The 25,143-nt window shown below is 40.3% G+C and overlaps 1 protein-coding gene and 1 long non-coding RNA gene across 2 annotated transcripts in view; one reads left to right on the plus strand and one right to left on the minus strand.

Annotated features, from left to right (window-relative positions):
• LOC140196044 (uncharacterized) overlaps positions 1 to 2,669 on the minus strand; it is a 64,233-nt gene extending 61,564 nt beyond the window's left edge. The window contains exon 1 of the long non-coding RNA XR_011885603.1: positions 2,260 to 2,669. This is a non-coding gene — a long non-coding RNA (uncharacterized lncRNA). The remainder of the gene's footprint in view (positions 1 to 2,259) is intronic.
• The window catches only part of sdr16c5b (short chain dehydrogenase/reductase family 16C, member 5b), a 34,028-nt gene continuing 11,017 nt past the window's right edge, over positions 2,133 to 25,143 (plus strand). Inside the window, exons 1-2 of the mRNA XM_072254731.1 lie at positions 2,133 to 2,684; positions 18,670 to 18,801. Of these exons, the coding sequence (XP_072110832.1) occupies positions 2,364 to 2,684; positions 18,670 to 18,801 (453 nt within the window). The 5' untranslated portion in view covers positions 2,133 to 2,363. The remainder of the gene's footprint in view (positions 2,685 to 18,669; positions 18,802 to 25,143) is intronic.

Below are 25,143 nucleotides of genomic sequence, written 5' to 3' on the forward strand. Positions count from 1 at the left end.
AAGAATTATAAAGCTCAATCATTTAATCGCATATTGTGTACTGTTTGTTATTTCGTGGTACTGATTTGTAACGGGACACATCGCGCAGCATCCACCCAAACAAGGTTTTTTAAGTCTGGCTGGGCCGAGGGCTGTCTTTCCCTAGATTAAGCCGCTAGCCCAACCGAGGGTTACAAGAGCAATGAGCTGAAGCATAACTTTCTTGATCTTATATTCAGTCCTCTGATTAATGAAGGCCACTATCCTATTTGTCTCCTTAATAACCTTATCTATCAGCTGCCACATTCATGGATCTTTGGACTTATTCTCTCCAGCCTCTGAACTGAACTTTCTGCACTTTTAAGCAAGCTTATTTCATCACTTCTCCAGCTCTGACAATGGATCACTCATCTAAGATGTTAACTCTTTTTCATCTGGCTGCTGTCTGCCCTGAGTAATCCCAACAATTTCCTTTTTATCTCAGTTTTCAAGCATCTGCAGCTTATTGCTCTTCAAGCAGAATCATAACATTTCTCATGTTTTCTTAAGACTTAGAAAATGGTCATTCAGCATGTTCAGACTACAATGACTCTTAGTGCCATGCCTCCACTTGTTCTCTGTAACCTATTATGTGTGTGCCCATCAATTCCCTGCTGATTACCTGTCACCCACCTACACCAAAACAATTACAATAATCAAATAATCTACTAACACGTCTTTATGGTGTCACAGGAAGCACCTACAAGCTCAATACAGATTCTAAACACAGGATCAACTTAGGCTATAAGGTAAAAGCACAACCAGTTGCAATACTATTCTAGCCAATTAAATTATCAAAGGAATGGACTTGTGGCAACTTTGAAATCTGAAATAAAAACAGGAAAGGTTGCCAATCTTGCTTGTTTGGGTTTGTTGAGTTTTGTATTGAGTATGGGACACATAAGTGTCTCACTTGGAAGAAGTGGTTCATAAATGTTTAATTTTGCCAGAATCTCTGATTATACAACACTTTTACTAAGAGGTAATTAAAGAGGTAATGCAGCAGTTCTAGTGGATGTCTTGAAATACTGAGAAATTCAAGATTCACCAGGATTGCTCACAATTAAAAATAAGAGCAAATCTGCAGGGCTGGAGACAAAGTTACACATACAAAATGCTGGAAGAACTCAGCGGGCCTGGCAGCATCTATAGAAACAAGTAAACGGTCGACATTTTGGGCCGAGGCCCTTCATCGGGGCTGGAATGAAGCCAAAATAAGAAGGTAGGAGGAAGGCAAGGAGTATAAACTAGCATTGGATAGATGAAACCAGATGAAATGGAAGATGGGTGGCTGGGGAAGAGGGGATGAAGCGAGAAGCTAGGAGGTGATGGGTGGAAGAGGTAAAAGACTAAAGAAGAAGGAATCCGATTATTTATTTAGAGATACAGCATGGAGTAGGCCCTTGAAGCCTCACTGCCCCAGCAACCCTACAACTCCAATAAACCCTGACCTAATCAAGAGACAATTTACAATGACCAATTAACCTACCTGGTAGGTCCCTGGGCTGTGGGAGGAAACCAGAGCACCCACGGGAAACCCACACACTCCATGAGACTCCCTACAGAACAGTTCTGCAATGAACTCCAAATTATGGAATGCTAAGCCACTGTGGCACCCTGATAAGAGAGTGGACCATGGGAGAAAGGGAAGGGGTGGGCCAGAAAGAGATGGCGAGCAGAGAAGCAGTAACAGGAGAGCCACTATGGGGAGGGGAGTAGAGTAGAGGAGGGGGAGGAACTTCCAGATGTTAAAGAACTGATATCATGCCCTCAGGTTGGAGGCTACCCAGATATAACGTAGATGTTGCTTCTCCAACCTGCCAATGGACCGACACATAAGTAGACGTTCAGCTGCGATTTTTGTGTAAGTCTTTTGAATTCTGTGTCCTGCTTTACAACTCATACCAAAGAAAAGGCATTTTGATTTGAGTCCATGTTAAAAAAAAATTGGCAAAGTCACTTTATCGTTTATAAAGTAAAGAAATGATCATGCAACTAGCTCCACAGATGCAATTTTGAAAGCTAACGTAAGAGTTCTCTTTTCACGACAGCAGCATGAAGCAGCAAACTGCATCTCCGAAACCTGTAGATGGCATTACAGTACTTGATTACTGAAAGGGGAAATATATACAGTATACAAACAAGAACTGTAATTGCAGATTCCAGAAACAGAAGCGCAACAAGCAGTGGCTTGCAAAACCGGCAATGCATTTGAAGCGCATATAATTAGTAAGTGCTTACCTGTTTTGGTCAAAGGTCGCTTGTTTTCTAACAACAAGCCCGGTCAGGGTATTCCGTGTGGAGAAGCCAGGGCTGAATTAGTTGTGTGTCTACGACTGAGCAGAATGAACTTCTTCCTGGAGACGCTCTGTACACTAGTGCTCTGGCTGTATTTCAGTCTAGAAGCTCTGGTGAAGCTTGTTTTGCCGGCACGGAAGAAGAATGTGAGCGGGGAGATTGTGCTGATCACGGGCGCGGGCGGCGGTATCGGACGCCTTCTGACCCTCGAGTTCGCCCGGCTGCAAACTGTGCTCGTCCTCTGGGACATCGACGCGGAGAGCAACCAGGAAACGGCGCGGTTGGCCCGAGAGCAAGGCGCCTCCAGGGTCCATACCTATCTGTGTGACTGCAGCAAGAGGACATCCGTGTACGATGTAGCTGCCAAGGTCAGGAAAATGCATCCCCTCCGAGAACCAAGAATGAACATTTGTCTTGTTTCCCGGAGTGTGTTTTTTTTTGTGCATTGGTAGAGAATGTAATGTAAGTTAGGCCTTTCATACAATGAATCTCTGAAGAAAATTGACACTGGGTAGGTGGGGTGGTAATATGAATAAATGTTTACTGAACAACAAAGAAAATGTTGGAAACAATTAGCATGTCGGTTAGAATATGTAATTAGAGAAAACGGTGTTTAATGTTTCAACTCTGTATGAAAATCCGACTGAACAGTCCTGGGCCTGGAAGATTATTGCTTCTCTTTCTGCAAAACTTTCAGTGTTGTCACGTGTGACATGAAGAAGGGACAGCTTCTCTCTATTGCGAAGATGGTGAAGCTAATGCCTTGTTTCTTTTTCTTTTCAAAAAATGCCATGCATAACAATAGTTTATTTTAGAGAGTATTTGAAAAATGGATAAGTTATGGTAGGCTTGTAATGAACCCTTGCTAGGCTTTGTGGTTTGTGTTTTATAAACCGGAGAGGTACTGGAGAAGATACAGTACACAAGAAACATAAAATAAATACAAAATACTGGAAATATTCAACAAGTCAGTCAATGTGTGTGGAAAGAGACATAGTTAATGTTCCAGGTCGAACATCCTTAATGCGAACTGGAAAAGTGTGAAAACAAATTCATTTTCTGTTGTGGATGGGTGGGGGTGTGACAAATAGAATTAGGAAAATTTCTCTGAGAGAGTGATGCCAGGGTTGCCATGGATTAGATTATGAGGACACGCAGTCCTCTTTTATTGTCATTTAGTAATGCATGCATTAAGAAATGATACAATGTTTCTCCAGTATGATATCACAGAAACACAAGACAGACCAAGACTGAAAAACTGATAAAAACCACATAATTATAACACATAGTTACCACAGTGCAAAGCAATACCGTAATTTGATAAAGGACAGACCACGGGCACAGTAAAAAAAAAAAAAGTCCCAAAGTCTCTCGAAAGTCCCATCATCTCACGCAGACAGTAGAAGGAAGAAAATTCTACCTGCCATGAATCTCCAGCGCCGCAAACTTGCCAATGCAGCACCCTGGCAGCACCCGACCACAGTCCGGTCTGAGTCCGTCCGAAAACTTCGAGCCTTTGACCAGCCCTCCGACACCGAGCACCATCTCTGCCGAGCACTTTGACCCCAGCCCCAGCTGCCAAGCAATAGGCAAAGCCAAGAACAATAATAACTTATTTATAGAGCACTTTTCATACAAACAATGGAGTTCAAAGTGTTTTATAAGAGGATAAAGTAGAAACAGTAAAAAGTGACAAAATGATGTTAGTTAAAAGCAAGGTTAAGTAAATAGGTTTTGAGCTGGCGTTTATAAGTGTCAACTGAGTCTGCATCCCTTGTTTATTAAGTTCCACAGTTTAGGAGCGTAGTTTTTTTTTAGAAACAAAGCTGACCTGCCAGTCTTCAATTAAGGAAGATTGTTTAAATTTAGGATACAGGTGGAAGAAGACCTGAGAGCTTGAGTAGAATCATAAAACAAAAGCGATTCTGTTATATATTCTGGACCCAGACTATACAGAGCTTTAAAAACAAGTAAAAGTCGATTCTGAAGGATACAGGAAGCCATTGCAGAGTAGCTGTGATGTGAGTGATATGCTCCTTCATCCTGGATTTTGTTAAAAATCTAACCGTGGCATTCTGAATAAGTTGTCAATAGATTGCTTTGGAAGGCCAGTTACAGAGTGCATTGCAGTAATCTAGTCTATTTGATATAAAGACATGAATTAGTTTTTCAGCATCATTATGTGACAGAAATAGATATACCTTTGCAATATTTCTTAAGTGTAGAAATGCTGCTGTGATCACTTTATGTGGAATTTACAATTCAAATCTGAATCAAATTTCACACCCAGGCTTGTACTATGATTTTCGCAAGGGCAGCCAAGTTCTCAAGTTTTATCAAGAATTTGGTCTTTTGGCTTGGGGTCCAAGTAAAAGTATTTCAGTTTTATTTTAATTTAATTTTACAAAATTATTGCTCATCCATTTGTTTATTACAGCAATACCTGAAGTTGGAGGAGATAGGACGGTATCATCGTTAGGCTCAACCAAGACGTATAGTTATGTGTCATAACTGGAAATCAAGTTGATGCTCTCTAATGATGTCTCCTAAGGGTAGCATGTACATAGAATAGTACAGCACAGTACAGGCCCTTCGGCCCACAATGTTGTGCCGACCCTTAAACCCTGCCTCCCATATACATAGAACATGTGTAAGGAGAAGAGTAGGAGACCAAGACAGCTTTCTTGAGCAATGCAAAAGGTACATCATATCTCTAAGAAAAAATTATCTCCATGACAGACAAAAAAAATTTCTTTCTGAGATATGAGCGAAATCAACTAAGGACACTACTACAGAGACCAACCCAGTTCTCATGGCGATCTAGGAGAATATGTGTCAATTGTGTCAAAGGAAGAATTTTGATCTTGGAAAATTAGAGCTGAGGCCCTATTGGCATCCGTGCTGAGCCTGGGGTCACTGACAATTTTGGTAAGGGCTGTCTCCATGCTGTCTGTAGTTTGCTATAAAACCTGACTGCAAATTTTCAAGAATATTGTTCTCTTTCAGAAAGTTGTTGAGTTGCTACATTCAATAGAGAAATCAAGCAAAAAGAGATACGTTAATTTAGTGAAATGTATTACCAATTAAAAGAGAAGGCAGAGAGGAGTTAATCTAATATAGGATTTCAAAATTTTGGAAGAGTAAACACGGGTCACTTGTGAGTATGGGCAACTCAACATTGAATGATATCGAGAGCAATGTTTTCGCCTGTCGAATTCATGGGTACCTGAGAAATGGTCAGGATTTCAGCTCAGTCAGTTTAATTCAATATTATTGATTTTTTTTTGGTTTTCCAGATTTTAAGTTACTCTGCACAATGAATATGCTTTTCCAGAACAATCCTACATTAGATTTATAGAGTTGTAAATAAGTCTTCAAACCCGTCACATCCATGCTGACCACTGCACTAATCCCATTTGCCCGCTAGGACCATGTCCTTCCATGCAGTGAAGTGAAGTGCTTGTTTAATTTTTTTTAAATATACTGTATATACAGATTGATTCTGCCACCTCTTCTGTCAGTGAGTTCCAGATAATAACCACTCTACATGTAAAAACAGGAAAAAAACATATACACATAACATTTATTATAATATATACAGGTGTCCCCTGCTTTTCAAACGTTCGCTTCACGAAACCTCACTGTTACGAAAGACCTACATTAGTTCCCTGTTTTTGCTAACAGAAGGTGTTTTCACTGTTACGAAAAAAATCAGTGCGCGATAAAAGGCAGCGCGGGCCCCGAGCAGCCGCTCTCCCCTGGATTTGGGACGGCATTCTTGCTGGCATTGCTTAAACACGTGCCTGTGAGCAGCCGTTAGCAAGATGAGTTCTACGGTATCGGAAAAGCCTAAAAGAGCTCGTAAGGGTGTTACACTTAGCGTAAAACTAGACATAATTAAGCGTTTCGATCGTGGTGAACCAAGTAAGGACAAAGTGAGTTTGGCTTGTGGAAGTTGACGAAGATGATGTTGAAGAGGTTTTGGCATCCCATGACCAAGAACTGATAGATGAAGAGCTGATGCAATTGCAAGAGGAAAGGATAACAATCAAAACCAAATGCAGTAGCGAAAGTGAAGTCGACCAGGAACTGAACATGAGGCAACTACATGAGATTTTCGCTGCAGTGATAAAGTACGGCTTTAATTTTGAAAGGGTACGTCGGTTTAGGGCATATTCGCAAGATGATTTGAATGCTTACAAAGAAATGTATGATCTAAAAATGCGTGAGGCTAGGCAGTCAAGCAAGCCTTCCACATCAGCCACAGCAGACGACGAACCTCGACCTTCAACATCGAGGCAGGCAGACATAGAAGAAGATGACCTGCCTACCCTCATGAAAACAGATGACGGGATGACACCCCAGTGTCCACCACCCCAAACCCTGGGTCGCTGCCCGGAGGGTGGGGGCCACTGCACCACCCCAACCTGCGATGACTCAGCCTAACACACCATCGTCAGTGTGCTCGCTGTCTTCCCGATTCCCGTAAGTGATACTCCACTGTACATACATTATTTCTACTTTATATAGGCTGTGTATTTTTACGTGTTATTTGGTATGATTTGGCAGCTTCATAGCTTAAAGGTCACTGGAGAACTCTTGCGCCGTGTTTTTGCCGAGAGCGCTTGCTTGAGATTTTCGCTATGGAGAACAGTGCAGGCAATTATTGTGGAAAAGTATTTCTACTTTATATAGGCTGTGTGTTGATCATATCATTCCTGCTTTTACTATATGTTACTGTTATTTTAGGTTTTATGTGTTATTTGGCATGATTTGGTAGGTTATTTTTGGATCTGCGAACGCTCACAAATTTTTCCCATATAAATGGTAATTGCTTCTTCGCTTTACGACATTCCGACTTACGAACCGTTTCATAGGAACGCTCTACCTTCGGATGGCGGGGGAAACCTGTATATATCCTATACACATACACACACAATATTAAAACACGTAAGGCTGATGAAGACGAACAATTGTTAAAGAGAGACACAGAAATTCAAAGTTCAAAGTAAGATTTATTATCAGAGTACACATACAACCCTGAGATTCTTTTTCTTGTGGGCATACTTGGCAAAGCTACAGGACAGAAACGGGATCAATGAACAACAAACTGTGCAAATGCAAGTACAGGTATAGATAAGTAACAAGATAAAGAGACCTTAACGTGGCACCATTTGTTGTACGAACACCAGAAATAGAGTGAATGTAGTTAGCCCCTATTGTTCAAGAACCTGAAAGCTGGGGGGTAGTAACTGTTCTTGAATGGAAATATTTCTGCCATTCATAAGAGTATGTATGTCGGATTTTTGAACTTAATAATAGAATTCATTTGTACGGGTGTCCGAGTATTCTGCTCACAATGGGGAGGGGGAATGTCCCGTATTTGACTTCTCATTACTATGCAAACAGCAAAGAAAATTATCAATTTCTCAGGAACCCATGGTTACATAGCATCAATGTCTTGACTTAACAACTTTCCATCTGAATTATTACATGTGGTCAAAAACTGTGATCCTATTGGCAGTGTTTTACCAGGTCTGTGTTAAAACTGCTTACTCCAATCTAAATAGGAGCCCTTTTACTACATGGGTGCTCATGTTGCAAGAGACAATAAACAAGTGGGATCCTGGGGTCTGTATGACATGATTAAGGAAAATTCTAATGCATTTTTACGTTAGGAGCTTGAGGATAACCAAGGAAAGAGTAGGGTCCATAACAGATTAAAGAGCAATCTCTTTGTACAACCAAGGGGTTTAGGTGAGGTTCTAAACAAGTAATTTTCATCTCTAAGAAGAAAGATATTGTAAATGGGGAATTTGGGAATGGGGATGTTACCTGTAAAAGGAAGGAAACAGTAAATGCCTTGATGGATTTAGAGTGGGTACATCTCCAGACATGTGTAAGAGAGTAGGAAGGTAAGAAATAAAATCAGGAGTCAGCTTTCTGGCCCATTGAGCCTGCTATTCCATTCAAAAAGCTCCACCTATCTGCCTTTTCCCTATAACTATTAATTCTCCTACTGTACAAAAACTTATCTAACTGTGTTTTAAATATATTTGAGGTAGACTCTACTGCTTCCTTGAGCAGAGAATTCTACAGACACACTAGTTTCTGAGAAAAGCAGTTACATCTCATCTCTGTCTTAAATCTAGGGGCTATGACCTAGTTCTACTCACTTACCCGTGGAACTAGCTCTCCTGCCTCTACCTTACTTATTCCTTTCATAATTTTCTAAAGTTTCTATCAGATCCCCTCTTATCCTTCTGAATTACAGTGAGTATAGACCTAATTGACTAAGATGCATAAAAATGGAGGGCATAAGTTTAGGAAAAGGATAAGAGACTTGGAAAGATCTGATGAAAAATTTTCTTGCCTACAGGGTGATTGGAATTTGGAATACATTGCCCGAGAAGGCAGGCACTTTGACAACATTTCAATTTTCTTTAGGCGAGCCCTTGAGTTTCAAGGCATATAAAGCTATTATCAAGTGCTAGAAAATAAGATTATTACTCTGGTCAGTGTGAACTTGTTGGCCATTTTCTATGCTGTATGATTCAATGACCATGACTCAATTGAAAAATATCAGCTTAAAAATAAAGTATCATTGAAATTTGAACTTTCAAAAATCTAGCCAAGAGCTTGATAATCCATACACAATTGATCTTTGGTAACTAGGGAGGTGTAAAGCAATAAATGTGGATTAGTAACCAACTGAAAATTCATTGCATGTCAAAGGCTCTTCAGGGTTCCTAAATAGCAAAAATAGTAAATGCATTGGGAAAGTGTTGATTTCTGAAGATTATATAGTCGTAGTCATACTTTATTGATCCGGGGGGGAATTGGTTTTCGTTACAGTTGCACCATAAATAATTAAATAGTAATAAAACCATAAATAGTTAAATAGTAATATGTAAATTATGCCAGGAAATAAGTCCAGGACCAGCCAATTGGCTCAGGGTGTCTGACCCTCCAAGGGAGGAGTTGTAAAGTTTGATGGCCACAGGCAGGAATGACTTCCTATGACGCTCCGTGTTGCATCTGGATGTAATGAGTCTCTGGCTGAACGTACTCCTGTATCCAACCAGTCCATTATGTAGTGGATGGGAGACATTGTCCAAGATGGCATGCAACTTGGACAGCATCCTCTTTTCAGACACCACCATCAGAGAGTCCAGTTCCATCCCCACAACATCACTGGCCTTACGAATGAGTTTGTTGATTCTGTTGGTGTCTGCTACCCTCAGCCTGCTGCCCCAGCATACAACAGCAAACATGATCGCACTGGCCACTACAGACTCGTAGAACATCCTCAGCATCGTCTGACAGATGTTAAAGGACCTCAGTCTCCTGAGGAAATAGAGATGGCTCTGACCCTTCTTGTAGACAGCCTCAGTGTTCTTTGACCAGTCCAGTTTATTGTCAATTCGTATCCCCAGGTATTTGTAATCCTCCACCATGTCCACACTGACCCCCTGGATGGAAACAGGGTTCACCGGTGCCTTAGCTCTCCTCAGGTCTACCACCAGCTCCTTAGTCTTTTTCACATTAAGCTGCAGATAATTCTGCTCACACCATGTGACAAAGTTTCCTACCTGGAGTAGGTTGCAAAATGCTACTTTTCTTGGAGCAAGAGGGGTCTTCGACAGCAATTTCCAGGTTTTCATAGGAGCAGTACAGTGCAAAACAATAAATAAATTATAAAATAAATAATGCAAAAAAAAAAAGGCGTAATGGGGTAGCATTCATGGACCTTTCAGAAATCTGATGATGAAGGCCAAGAGGTTATTCCTGAATTATTGAATTATTATAGGTCTTCTCTTTCCTGTACCTCCTCTCTGAAAGTAGTAACAAGAAGAGGGTTTGTCCAGAATGGTGACACTCCATAATGATGCATGCTGTTGTCTTGAGACACCATCTGTCTTTGATGGTGGGAAAGATGGTGCCTGAGATAGAACTAGCTGAGTCTACAACCCTTTGCAGCCTTTTGTAATCCTGTGTATTGGAGTTTCCATACCAGTCAGAATGCTCTGCATCATACATCTGTAGAAATTAACAAATTACCAAATCTCCTTAAACTCCTAGCAATGTAGGGCTGCCCATGTACCATCAATATGTTGAGCTCAGGAGAGATCCTTGATGACATTACCCAGCAGGAACGTAAAGCTGCTCACGGTCTCCACCCTGACCTCTCAATGAGGACTAGTGCTTGTTCTCCTGACTTTCCCTTTCCTGAAGTCCACAATCAAATCTTTAGTGTTGCTGACATTGCAAGGTTTTTGTGTCTCATTCATGTATACTGTCTCGTTGCCATCTGAGATTTTGAGATTCTTGGCAGTTGCATTCAATCAAAAAGTACTATTTTTGCTACATTCATACTGGAAAATCTCATTTCACAAATACTGTCAATTCTAAATGTTGTGACACTTTGCCTCATGTTTGCTTCCCTACTTGCCATTTTTAATCAGATTGGACTAGAAGATGCCATACTTGTTACAAGTAGTGAGTGAGAGAGCAACATCTTGCAGGGTGGGAGCCATTTGTAAACTCAAGTCTTATAAAATAATTCAATTGTATGTTGGAGTGACCAGGCTTAGGCATAGGCGAAAGGTGCTGAGTCTTTTGGAGTCACTTAGTTGATTGTAGAACTTGAGCTTAAGAAGTTAAGAGTGAAAGGTATAACAAATGTAGGCAGGATGGTAGCTAAGGCAATGGAATACTTCTCTAAGATAGAGGATTGTAGGGTACCTAACAATCTCCCTGATGATGATATCTGCAGGAAGTGCACAAACTTCAGCTCATGACTGACAATGCCAAGGAACTGGAGCTGGATGTACTCAGGACCATCCGAGAAACTGAAAACTTCATAGATGAGAATTATACTGAGGTGGTCACATGCAGAGTGTAGGCTTCAAGTAATAGATGGGTGACCACCAGGAGAGGTAAATGAAGTAAGCAGTTAGTGCAGAGTTCTTAGGCCATTCTCCTCAGCATCAAGTTTACCCCTTTGGGTACTGCTGGGGCTGGTGCATGGAAGTGTAAAGTCAGGTGCTGTGATAATGATCATCATCATCATCAGGTGCCATGCCCAGGTTGAGCTTTGACTGCCATGGCCCACACACTCTCGTTTCGGGTCAAGTGGATCAATTCATTGGTATTCATTTCCAGTTCTTTAGCTGCTGTCTCCATCATCATTTGTCTTCGCCTTCCTCTTGCTTTCTTCCCTTCAATCTTTCCCATAATTACCATGCAGTCTAGCAACTCTTTACTAATCACATGTCCAATGAAGTTACGTTGCCTTTTTATGATCTCATACATTATTTCTCTTTTTGTGCTTGCTGTGTTCATGACATCCTCATTAGATATTCGTTTCGTCCATAATATTGTTTGCATCCTCCTCAAAAACCTCATCTCTGCTGCTTCAATTCGTTTCCTCATGTTAATAGATATTGTCCAACATTCTGAGCCATATAACATAACTGGATAAATGTAACATTTCAGTACTCTGAGGCGGATTGTCATGCTCAATTTAGTATTGGTCAGTATATTCTTCATTCTCGTAAAGGTGTCTTTTGCCATCCCTATTCTTCTTTTGATGTCCATGTCGCACCTGCCATCTGATGTCATCCAGCTTCCTAAGTAGCAAAAGTTCTGTACTTGTTTTATGTCTTCCCCATTTGTTCTCAGCCTGCAGATAGGATTCTCCTTCTTTTTGGATATCACCATACATTCTGTCTTTTTGCATTTGATAGATAGAACCATTTTTGCACTTTCAACAATTATATCAATTAAGTTTTGTAGTTCTTCCTCCATACTTGCAATTAACACAGTCTCATCTGCATATCTGAAATTATTGATGTTTTCACTGCCAACTTTGATTCCCAAGGTGTCTCTTATATTTTATAATATTGTTTCACTGTACACATTAAATAAATCGGGAGAAAACACACCCTTGTCTAACGCCTCTCTTGATTTTCGTAAACTGACTCACTTCTCCATCTATCCTTACAGCGGCAGTTTGTTCCCAGTACAGATTTCTGATTAGGTGGAGGTCTTCCGAAACTAGATCTAGAGTTTTCTGTAATATTTCAAATAACTTATTGTGCTTCACTTTATCAAATGCTTTTGTGTTGTCGATAAAACAAACAAATCTTTTTGCACTTGAATAGCTCCTTCTGATAGTATCCTTAACATCAATATTGTGTTTCTTGTACCTTTGTCTTTCACAAAACCACATTGTTCGTTACCTATTTCAGCTTGTATCTTACTTTTAGTTCATGTCATAAAAATTCTTAGAAGTATCTTGGTGATATGACTTATTAAACTTATGGTCCTATGTAATTCACATTCTATTGCTCCAGGTTTCTTAGGAAGAGTGATAAATACTGATTTTTTTTTTCATCTCTTCTGGTATTATTCCAGTCTCATAAATGTCATTGATAATGATAGGAGATTCAATAGTTAAGGAAACAGACAACAGATTCTGTGGCCACAGAAAAGACACCAGGGTGTTGCTTCTCAGGTGCTAGAGTAAAGGATGTCTCAGAGTGGCTGCAAGATATTCTCGAGAGGGTGAGCAGCCAGAGGTAATGGTGCACATCGGTACCAATGGCAGGACTAGAGATGGGGAACAGCTCCTGCGCAGTGAGTTTCGGAAGTTAGGGAAGAGGCTGAAGAGCAAGACCTCCATATTTCTGGATCACTGGGGTCTCTTCTGGGGAAGGTATGACCTGTACAAAAAGGATGGGTTACACCTGAACCTAAAGGAACCAATCTTCTTGCAGGCAGGTTTGCTAGAGCTGTTCGGATTTGGAAAGGATTTAAAATAATTTGTTGGGGGGATGGGAACTGGAGTGATAGGGCTGAAGATGGGCATTTTGTGTACATGTGCAGTGAGACTGAGGAAGGATAAGAAGGTGATGAGGCAAAATTGCAGTCAGTGGGATGAGGCAAAAGTGAAAAGGGTTATGAATATAGGACTAAAGGTTTTGTATTTGAATGCATGCAGTATGTGGAATAAGATAGATGATCTTGTAGCGCAGTTAGAGATTTGCAGGTATTACATTGTGGGCATCACTGAGTCATGTCTGAGATACTCACGGGAATGATGGCAGAACAGCAATGGCTGGAGTTTCTGGGGTCGATTCAGAAGGTACAGGATGGATACACCCCAAAGTTGAAGAAATATTCTACAGGGAGGATGAGGCAACCGTGGCTGACAAATTGTCAAAGATGGCATAAAAGGAAAAAAGAGGGCATATAATGTAGAAAAGATTAATGGAAAGTTGGAGTTGGGAAGCTTTTAAAAATCAACAGAAGGCAACTTAAAAGCAAAAAGCAGAGAAAAGATTGAAACATGAAATTAAGTTAGACAATAACATAAAAAAGATACCAAATATTTCTTCAGGTGCATAAGAAGTAAAAGAGGGATGAAAGTGGATATCAGACTGCTGGCAAATGATGCTGAAGAGGTAGTTATGGGGAACAAAGAAATAGTGGACAAATTAGTAAGCATTTTGTGACAGTTTTCACTGAGGAAGACTAACATTATGCTAGAAATTTGAGAAAGTCAGGGAGCAGAAGTGAGTGCCGTTGCTATTACTAAGGAGAAGGTGCTTGGGAAGCTGAAAGGTCTGAAGTTTGATAAGTTACCTGGACCAGATGGACTACACCCTAGGATTCTGAAAAAGATAGCTGAAGAGATTGTGGAGGCATTAGGGATGATCTTTCAAGAATCAGTAAAACATTACAAATGTCACTCCATTCTTTAAGAAGGGAGGGAAGCAGAAAAAAAGTAAGCTACAGCCAGTTAGCCAGACCTCAGTGGTTAGAATGATTTTATTATTAAGATTGAGGTTTCAGGGTAATTGGAGGCACATGATAAAATAGGTTAAAGTCACCATGGCTAAGGGAGAATTTTACCTGGCACGTCTGTTTGGAATTCTTTGGGGAAATAGCAGGCAAGGTAGACAAATGATAGTGGGTTGTTTACTTGGATTTTCGCAAGGCCTTTGACCAAGTGCCATATTTGAGGCTGCTTAACAAGTTAAATGACAGGAAAAATACTGGCATGGATGACAATTGGCTGACTGGCATGTGGCAAAGAGTGAGAATAAAGTGAGTTTTTGCTTGTTGGCTGCCGGGGACTAGTGCTGTTCCGCAGGGGTCGGTATTGGGACCACTTCTTTTCAAATTGTATGACAATCATACTGTATGGGTGATGAAATTAATGGTTTTGTGGACAACAGGTGCTGGGGCACTTAGTCCTTCTGCAGGCTCCCTGCTGCCTCAACACTAAGACAGATTGGGAGAGTATGTGAAGAAATGTATTGCCATACATGTTGATAGAAAGAATAAAGGCATAGATTATTTTCTATATGGGGAGAAAATTCAAAAATCTGAGGTGCAAAGGGCCTTTGGAACCCTTGTGCAGGATTCCTTACGAGTTAACTTGCAGATTGAGTCAGTGGTAAGAAAGGCAAGTGCAAGTGTTCATTTTGAGAGAACTAGAATATAAGAGCAAGATGTAATGGTGAGGGTTTATAAGGCATTGCTCAGACTGCACTTGGATTATTGTGAGCAGTTTTGTGCTCCTTATCTAGAAACCATAGAAACTATGAAACCATAGAAACTACAGCACAGAAACAGGCCTTTTGGCCCTTCTTGGCTGTGCCGAACCATTTTCTGCCTACTCCCACTGACCTGCACACGGACCATATCCCTCCATACACCTCCTATCCATGTATCTGTCCAATTTATTCTTAAATGTTACAAAAGAACTCGCATTTACCACCTCATCTGGCAGCTCATTCCATACTCCCACCACTCTCTGTGTGAAGAAGCCCCCCACTAATGTTCCCTTTAAACTTTTCCCCCCTCACCCTTAACCCATGTCCTCTGGTTTTTTTCTCCCCTTGCCTCAGTGGAAAAAGCCTGCTTGCATTCACTCTATCTATACCCATCATAATTTTATATACCTCTATCAAATCTCCCCTCATTCTTCTACACTCCAGGGAATAAAGTCCTAACCTATTCAACCTTTCTCTGTAACTGAGTTTCTCAAGTCCCGGCAACATCCTTGTAAACCTTCTCTGCACTCTTTCAACCTTATTTATATTCTTCCTGTAATTTGGTGACCAAAACTGAACACAATACTCCAGATTCGGCCTCACCAATGCCTTATACAACCTCATCATAACATTCCAGCTCTATACTCAATACTTTGATTAATAAGGGCCAATGTACCAAAAGCTCTCTTTACGAGCCTATCTACCTGTGACGACACTTTTAGGGAATTTTGTATCTGTATTCCCAGATCCCTCTGTTCCACTGCACTCGTCAGTGCCTTACCATTAACCCTGTATGTTCTACCTTGGTTTGTCCTTCCAACGTGCAATACCTCACACTTGTCAGTATTAAACTCCATCTGCCATTTTTCAGCCCATTTTTCCAGCTGGTCCAAGTCCCTCTGCAGGCTCTGAAAACCTTCCTCACTGTCTACTACACCTCCAATCTTTGTATCATCAGCAAACTTGCTGTTCCAATTTACCACATTATCATCCAGATCATTGATATAGATGACAAATAACAATGGACCCAGCACTGATCCCTGTGGCACACCACTAGTCACAGGCCTCCACTCAGAGAAGCAATTCTCTACCACCACTCTCTGGCTTCTTCCATCGAGCCAATGTCCACCTCTTTACCATCCAATTTACCACCTCTCCATGTATACCTAGCGACTGAATTTTCCTAACTAACCTCCCATGCGGGACCTTGTCAAAGGCCTTACTGAAGTCCATGTAGACAATATCCACTGCCTTCCCTTCATCCACTTTCCTGGTAACCTCCTCGAAAAACTCCCAACAGATTGGTCAAACATGACCTACCACGCACAAAGCCATGTTGACTCTCCCTAATAAGCCCCTGTCTATCCAAATGCTTGTAGATTCTGTCTCTTAGTACTCCCTCCAATAACTTAGCTACTACTGACGTTAAACTCACCGGCCTATAATTTCCCGGATTACTTTTCGATCCTTTTTTAAACAATGGACAACATTGAGCCACTCTCCAATCCTCCGGCACTTCACCCGTAGACAGCGACATTTTAAATATTTCTGCCAGGGCCCCCGCAATTTCAACACTAGTCTCCTTCAAGGTCCGAGGGAACACTCTGTCAGGTCCCAGGGATTTATCCACTTTAATTTTCCTCAAGACAGCAAGCACCTCTTCCTTTTTAATCTGTACAGTTTCCATGGTCTCACTACTTGATTCCCTCAATTCCATAGATTTCATGCCAGCTTCCTTAGTAAATACAGACGCAAAAAACCTATTTAAGATCTCCCCCATTTCCTTTGGTTCCGCACAAAGCCGACCACTCTGATCTTCAAGAGGACCAATTTTATCCCTTACGATCCTTTTGCTCTTAATATACTTGTAAAAGCTCTTTGGATTATCCTTCACTTTGACTGCCAAGGCAACCTCATGTCTTCTTTTAGCCCTCCTGATTTCTTTCTTAAGTATTTTCTTGCACTTCTTATACTCCTCAAGCATCTGATTTACCCCCTGTTTCCTATACATTTCATACAACTCCCTCTTCTTCTTTATCAGAGTTGCAATATCCCTTGAGAACCAAGGTTCCTTATTCCTATTCAATTTGCCTTTAATCCTGACAGGAACATGCAAACTCTGCACTCTCAAAATTTCCCGTTTGAAGGCTTCCCACCTACCAATCAGATCTTTGCCAGAGAACAACCTGTTCCAATCCACGCTTTTTAGATCCTTTCTCATTTCTTCAAATTTGGCCGCCTTCTAGTTCAGAACCTCAACCCTAGGACCAGATCTATCCTTGTCCATGATCAAATTGAAACTAATGGTGTTATGATCACTGGAACCAAAGTGCTCCCCTACACAGACTTCCGTCACTTGCCCTAATTCGTTACCTAACAGGAGATCCAATATTGCATCCCCTCTAGTTGGTCCCTCTATATATTGATTTAGAAAACTTTCCTGAACACGTTTTACAAACTCTAAACCATCTAGACCCCTAGCAGTATGGGAGTCCCAATCAATGTATGGAAAATTAAAATCCCCTACCACCACAACTTTATGTTTCCTGCAGTTGCCTGCTATCTCTCTGCAGATTTGCTCTTCCAAGTCTGGTTGACTATTGGGTGGTCTGTAATACAATCCCACTAAAATCCAAGAAGAGATTTTTATTTTATTTAGAGATGCAGAATAGGTCCTTCTGGCCCTTCGAGCATCACGGCCCTGCTACCCTCGACTAATCCGATTTAACTGTAATCTTATCACGGGACAATTTACAAGAATCATTTAGCCTACTTTGTACGTCTTGGACTGTGGGAGGAAACTGGAGGACTCTGAGAAAAGCTTCAGGGGATTCCACAGGGAGGATGTACAGAGAGGCTCCTTACAGAGGACACCGGGATTGAACTCCAAACTCCTACACTCCGTAGCTGTAATAGCATCACAAAAACTGCTGAACTATCAGACAAAAGATCTGCTGCCATCGGAAAGTAGTCCAGAGGATGGTCACGAGAATGATTTCAGGAATGAAAGGGTTAATATATGAGGAGTGTTTGATGGCTTTGGGCCCGTACTCACAGGAGTTTAGAAGAATGACGGGGGATCTCATTGAAACCTATCAAATATTTAAAGGTTTAGATAGTGAGTTTGAAGAGGATGTTTCCTATACTGGTGAATCTAGGACCATAGGGCAGAGCCTCAGTATAGAGGGGTGTCCATTTAGAACAGAGGTGAGGAATTCTTTTAGCCAAAGGGTGGTGGATCAGTGGAATTCATTGCCACGGATGGCTGTGGAGGCCGAGTCATTGAATACATTTAAAGTAAAAGTTGGTAAGTTCTTGATGGATCAGGGTGTCCAAGGTTACAGAAAGAAGGTAGGAGAATGGGGTTGAAAGGGAAAGTAAATCAGCCATGATTGAATGGCAGAGCAGACTCAATGGGCTGAAAGGCCTAATTCTGCTCCTCTGTCTCAAAGTCTTAAGTAATCAATGATCTCATTTTACAGATTTCAAATGTGTATCTGTTGCTTTTTCTAATGATTCGTTTAGTATCTTGCACATAACATAATGATCTGGAGAAAAAATGTTAGTTTGTTTTGGTTTTCATATTTTAGCTTACTGATTTCAAATAAGGTAGATAATGATTAGCTGAAAAATATATTTCATGTATTAACCACTTCAGAAATCACAAATGAGTTAAGCCTACCAAGTTAATTTTCAAAGCACAGAACAACTTGCACTTTTGTGCGAACATTGAAATCTTCAAACCTCCAAGTTAGTACTTTTGCTAATATTTATTTATTTTCCACAGGTGAAGCGGGAAGTTGGAGATGTTAGTATTCTGATAAACAATGCAGGCATTGTTACTGGAAGGAAATTCCTTGATTCACCAGATGACTTATTGGAAAAAACCATGGCAGTGAATACACTTGCACACTTTTGGGTAAGCAATATTTAATGGAAATACGAACGTTGACTGACCTACAGTAAAAGTTGTCCAAGAATAATGAGTTAGTCAAAAGGTTAAATTAAAATTAATTTAATTTTAATTTTAACCTTTTGGCTAGCTCAATTCTAGGATAACTTTTATTTATTTAATATTAATGAGGAAGGATATGACCTCCACATTTCATTATGGGTAACCCAAAGGAGCCTCTTGCATTAAACCTTTTCATGCCTGTGGACTAGAGGGGAAAATCCTGCATTTACAGTATACCTATGGGATAGATCTCTGTACCTGGTTAACTAAGGTTCTAATTACACTGTATAAGCATTCTGAGTTAAATTGCTATCATGCAAATTACATTGCTATCAGCTGTCTTTAAAAATCATAGTACCATGCTGAACCATTGCTAATCTTTCTGTAGACCAGTTTCAAGATTCCAAAAACTTTTACATTCTTTAAAATGTTCTGTCTCTAATTTCCCTTAAATCTTCCAAATTTAAATGGGTAACCTCTTCCATTAAGAATTATACACTAATCAAAAAACATATTTCATACAATCATATTATTTTTTAAGTCAATGCATTATGTAAACAACGAAGAATTCCTAATCAAACAATATGGTTACAGTATTGCTCAAATAATACTGAAATAATAAGTGCACAACACTTCTCCCTTCTTGGCTATAAACTCCAACTCAATATAGAATGCATCTCAATCTATATACAGTATATAATACAACTACTATATAGACATCCACAGCATAGTCAATTTTAAATTGTCCCATTCAGGCCTAAAGTTTTAATCACTGTGACGGCTTTCTTGTGGGATAACATCTTTCTTGACAAGGGTGTCACTCTGCCTGGCAGGTGATATTTGTGGCTGTGAAACCAATCTCTGGTTTTAGGCCCTTCTCAAGGTGGTTGTAGGAGTTGGCTCTGAGACCGCATGAAGTGGTCCTGACAGCCCTTCTCCTTTTCTTGGTTTTTCTCTCTAGGTGTACTTTGTTCCTTCTCTCACAATTCCTATTACGGTTCCGATCCTGCTCATGCTCTCGTTTTTCTTTCTTTCTCATGTTCCTTCTCTCTTTCATGCCTTTGTCTTTCTTTTTCTTTCTAGGATGTACATCTTGATCCTGGGAAGATGCATTTAAGTTCACTTAAGTATTCTCTTAATTAATCTTTCTATTGCTACCTTTACAATCTGATCTCTCCTCTTGTTTCCTCATCCAAAATATCATCTGACAAATCCTCTGTTTTCGTATCTCCATTGACTCCTTTCTTCTTGGCCTTCCATTCATCCAGCTTGGTTTTGGTCTTTACATCTACTTTTACAGGCAGCTTTTTGTTTCCCACTTGAAGTTCATGTAATAACCCTAATGCACACAGAGATATTCTGGTTCTTTATACAAAAGCTGAATACTTGCAACTTTCCTGAAGATCTTTGAGCTCTTTTCCAGCTTAAAAACAAGCTACATTTTGCAAGTAACAGCCTGATTAACGTATTAGAAGCTCTCTCAGTGCATCATTAAGCTCATCATTGAACTGGCAATGCACAGTTAATCTCTTCAATTCAGCTATATACATTGAAATGGACTCTCCTTCCTTTTGATTCATAGTACAGCACAGGAGCAGGTCATTTGGCTCACACTGTTGTGCCAGACCAACTAAAAAGCAAATGAAAAACACCCAGACACTAAACCCTGCTACCTACACCACAATGGGAGATAAGGAAATAACAGATAAACTGAATAAGTATCTTGTATCAGTCTTCACTTTGGAAGACATGAGCAGTATGATGGAAGTTCCAAAGCATCAAGGGACAGAAGTGTGTAAAGTTGCCAAGTACTTCTTTCAGGAGAAGTACTTGAGAAACTGAAAAGTCTGAAGGTAGATAAGTCACCTGGACCAGATGGTGTGCACCCCAGTGTTCTGAAAGAGGTGGCTGAAGAGATTATGGATAATCTATTATTAATTATCTTTCAGGAATCACTTGCTTCCGGAAAACTTAAAATGTCAAATGTCATTCCACTCTTCAAAAAGGGAGAGAGGCAGAAGAAAGGAAATTATAGTCCAGTTAGCCTGACCTCCGTAGTTGGGAAGATCTTGGAGTCGATTGTTATTAAGGATGTGGTTTCGGGGTACTTGAGGGCACATGATAAAATAGACCAGAAGTCAGCATGGTTTCTTCATGGAAAATCTTGCCTGCCATATCTGTTGGAGCTCTTTGAAGAAATAATAAGCAGGATAGACAAAGGAGAATCGGTTGATGTTATGTAATTGGATTTTCAGAAGGCCTTTGACAAGATACCACACATGAGACTACTTAATAAGTTAACAGCCTACAGTATTACAGGAAAGATCCTAGCATAGCTGAAGCAGTGGCTGATTGGCAGGAGGCAAAGAATGGGAATAAAGGGAACCATTTTTGATTGGCTGCTGATGACTAGTGAAGATCCACAGGAGTCTGTGTTGGGACAGCTTTTTACATTAAATGTCAATGATTTGGATGATGGAATTGATGGCTTTGTTGCAAAGTTTGCAGACGATACAAAGATAGGTGGAGGGCCAGGTAGTTTTAAGGAAGTAGAGAAGCCTTGGGTTAGCAGAAAGGACAAAGAAGTACCAGATGGAATATAGTGTCAAGTGTGTGGTCATGCACTTTGGTAAAAGAAATGAAAGGAGTGACTGTTTTCTAAATGGAGAGAAATTCAGAAACCTGAGGCACAAAGATACTTGGGAGTCCTTATACAGGATTCACTAAAGGTTAATTTGCAGATTGAGTCTGTGGTGAGGAAGGCAAATGCGATGTTAGCATTCACTTTAAGAGGACTAGAATATAAAAGCAAGGATATAATGTTGAAACTTTATAAAGCACTGGTGAGGCCTCACATGGAGTATTGTGAGCAAGTTTGTGTCCCTTAACTTAGAAACAAAATGCTGACACTGGTAGGATTCAAAGGAGGTTCACGAAAATTATTCCTGGATTGAACAGCTTGTCATATGAAGCGCGTTTAATGACTCTGGGCCTGTATTCAGAAGACTGCAGTGTGTCCTAATTGAAACCTATCGAATTATGGAAGGCCTTGATAGAGTGGATGTGGGAAGGATGTATCCTATAATGGAAGAGTCTGCCTCAGAATAGCGGGGTGTCTTTTTAGAACTGAAATGAGGAGGAATTTCCTTAGCCAGGGAATGGTGTGCCTGTGGAATTCATTGTCACAGAAAGCCATGGAGTCCAAGTCTTTATGTACTATATATTTAAGGCAGAGGTTAATATATTCTTGATTGCTCAGGGCATGAAAGGATACAGGGAGAGGCAGGAGATTGGAGCTGAGAGGAAAAAATGAATCAGCTATGATGAAATAGCAGGGCAGACTCGATGGGCCAAATGGTCTAATTCTGCTCCTATATTTTATGCCTTATGTCCCTATACCTCCATCTTCATTACATCCATGTGCCTATCCTAATGTCTCTTAAAAACCTCTAATGATTCTGCTTTTGAAACCCAAAGCATTTTGCAATCAATAATGGTTTCGGTTCTAAATGTTTCTGCATGGCTTTCATGATATCAGCAAAGCTCACTTTGGCTGGTTTGGTTGGACCAGTTAAATTTCTAAGCAAACTGTATGCCTTTAAACCCAATGCACTCAGCAAAACTGGCACTCATTTCTCATTGCCTATTTCATTTTCTTCAAAATATTCAATTAGCTCAGTATAAATGAGCCAGTTATCCATTATGTAATTAAGTGCATCTATTTTTCGAATGTTGTCAGCCATTTCCACTTTCTTTTATTTATGATTATTATGACCTGATACTCATGTTTAGGAACCCATGAATTCTTCCACTTTTTTTTTAATCAACAGTTCTGTCCATTCCTGAAGAAGCTCATGCTGTGCTGTTTTTTTAACTCAACCACTGCTCACTTTTTTTAAAAATTTGACCATCTCACTACTTTTTTTTAAAACTCTGACCTCTCTCTGTGCTTCAACAGGTAGGCAGTCGTCTTGGGTTCACTTAAAATCTCCTTGTTGCCACTGTGATGTTTTGTAACTCCAAAGCATAAATTAATTGAAAGTGAAACAAGGAGCCAGAAGATAAATGTGTACTTCATTTTTACTTTTAGTGAAGCATGCAGTTATCATGTGATAGCATACTGGCATATGTCATTTACCAGGTTTTACAGATAACCTGCAATGCATTATGTAAACAACAGTGTTTAATCAATATATTTATAATATTACTCATATTACTGAAATATAAATATGTAACAGTTCAAATATGGCTTTACCTCAAATATGATATTATAAATAAAACTATTAAAAACTGTAGACTTCCTCATTCACATCCAAGATTAATTTGCTTGGAGTGCTTAATTGAAAATAATTGTCATAAGAACATAAAAAACAGGAGCGGGGTAGCCCCTCTGGCCCGTCGAGCCCGCTCCGCCATTCAATAAGATCATAGAACATAGAATAGTACAGCACATTACAGGCCCTTCGGCCCACAATGTGGTGCCGACCCTCAAACCCTGCCTCCCATATAACTCCCACCTTAAATTCCTCCATATACCTGTCTAGTAGTCTCTTAAACTTCACTAGTGTATCTGCCTCCACCACTGACTCAGGCAGTACATTCCACACACCAACCACTCTCTGAGTAAAAAACCTTCCTCTAATATCCCCCTTGAACTCCCCACCCCTTACCTTAAAGCCATGTCCTCCTGTATTGAGCAGTGGTGCCCTGGGGAAGAGGCGCTGGCTATCCACTCTATCTATTCCTCTTATTATCTTGTACACCTCTATCATGTCTCCTCTCATCCTCCTTTTCTCCAAAGAGGAAAACCCTATCTCCCTTAATGTCTGATCATAATGCATATTCTCTAAACCAGGCAGCATCCTGGTAAATCTCCTCTGTACCCTTTCCAATGCTTCCACATCCTTCCTATAGTGAAGGATTCCTCTGTTCTATGTTCTATTTACCAATCTGTGGGGAAAAGCAGTTCCTCCCTATCTCCATTCTAAATCTTCTCCCCTGAATCTTGAGGCTATGTACCCTAGTTCTAGTCTCACCTACCAGTGGAAACAACTTTCCTGCCTCTATCCTGTCTATCCCTTTCATAATTTTATACGTTTCTATAAGATGTCTCATTCTTCTGAATTCCGGTGAGTACAGTCCCAGGGGAATCAATCTCTCCTCATAGTCTAAACTCCTCATCTCTGGAATCAACCTGGTGAACCTCCTTTACACCACCTCCAAAGCCAGTATATCCTTCCTCAAGTAAGGAGACCCGAACTGCATGCAGTACTGTAGGTGGGGCTTCACCAGTACCCTGTACCGTTGCAGCATAACCTCACTGCTCTTAAATTCAATCCCTCTGGGAATGAAGGCCAACATCCCATTTGCCTTCAAGCTTTTGTGATTCATGCATGAATGAAAGATATATTGTGTTAATTTGTTAACTTGTTATAATGTATTAATATTCTGAAATTTTAAGGGCCTGGTACTGAAATTAATACTGGTTTCATTCGTGGAATTATTTAGTATAACTTCTCTAAATATTATTTTTCCTGTTTCTTTCTTGGGAATATTCAATGGTCTAGCATTGTTATTTTAAAGATATTCTCTTAGTGACTTGGTTATTTTTGTTGAGGGATGTTTAAATAAAGAGAGATAGAGACATTTTTAAAAAAAAGGTTGCCTCTCTGACTGGAGTCCTTTGAGTACTGGTGTACTGCAGGGATTGGTGCTAGGTCCATTGTTCTTTCTCATTTATATTAACAATCTAGATGATAATGTGGTGAACTGGATCAGCAAATTTGCTGATGACACCAAGATTGGGGGTGTAGTGGACAGTGAGGAAGACTTTTGAAGCTTGCAATGAAGTCTAGACCGGCTGGAAAAATGGGCTGAAAAATGGCGGCTGTAGTTTCAATGAAGACAAGTGTGATGTGTTGCACTTGGGGAGCCCAACTGGCATAGATCTTACATGATGAGTGGTGGGGCACTGAGGAGTTTGGTAGAACGGAGAGATCTGAAAATATTGATCCATAATTCCTTGAAAATGGAGTCTCATTTAGATAGGGTCATAAAGAGAGCTTTTGGTACATTGGCCTTCATAAATCTAAGTATTGAGTACAGGAGTTGGAATGTTATGTTGAAATTATATAAGATGTTCATGGAGCCTAATTTGGAGAATTGTGCACAATTTTGGTCAGCTGCCTACAGGAAGATTTAAATAAGAGTGCAGAGAAAATTTACTAGGATGTTGCCAGGACTTTAGGACCTGAGTTAGAGGGAAAGGTTAATCTGGTTAGAGCTTTATTCCTTTGAATGTAGAAG

The sequence above is a fragment of the Mobula birostris genome, chromosome 1 (assembly GCF_030028105.1).
Source record: "Mobula birostris isolate sMobBir1 chromosome 1, sMobBir1.hap1, whole genome shotgun sequence".
NCBI classification, from domain to species: domain Eukaryota; kingdom Metazoa; phylum Chordata; class Chondrichthyes; order Myliobatiformes; family Myliobatidae; genus Mobula; species Mobula birostris.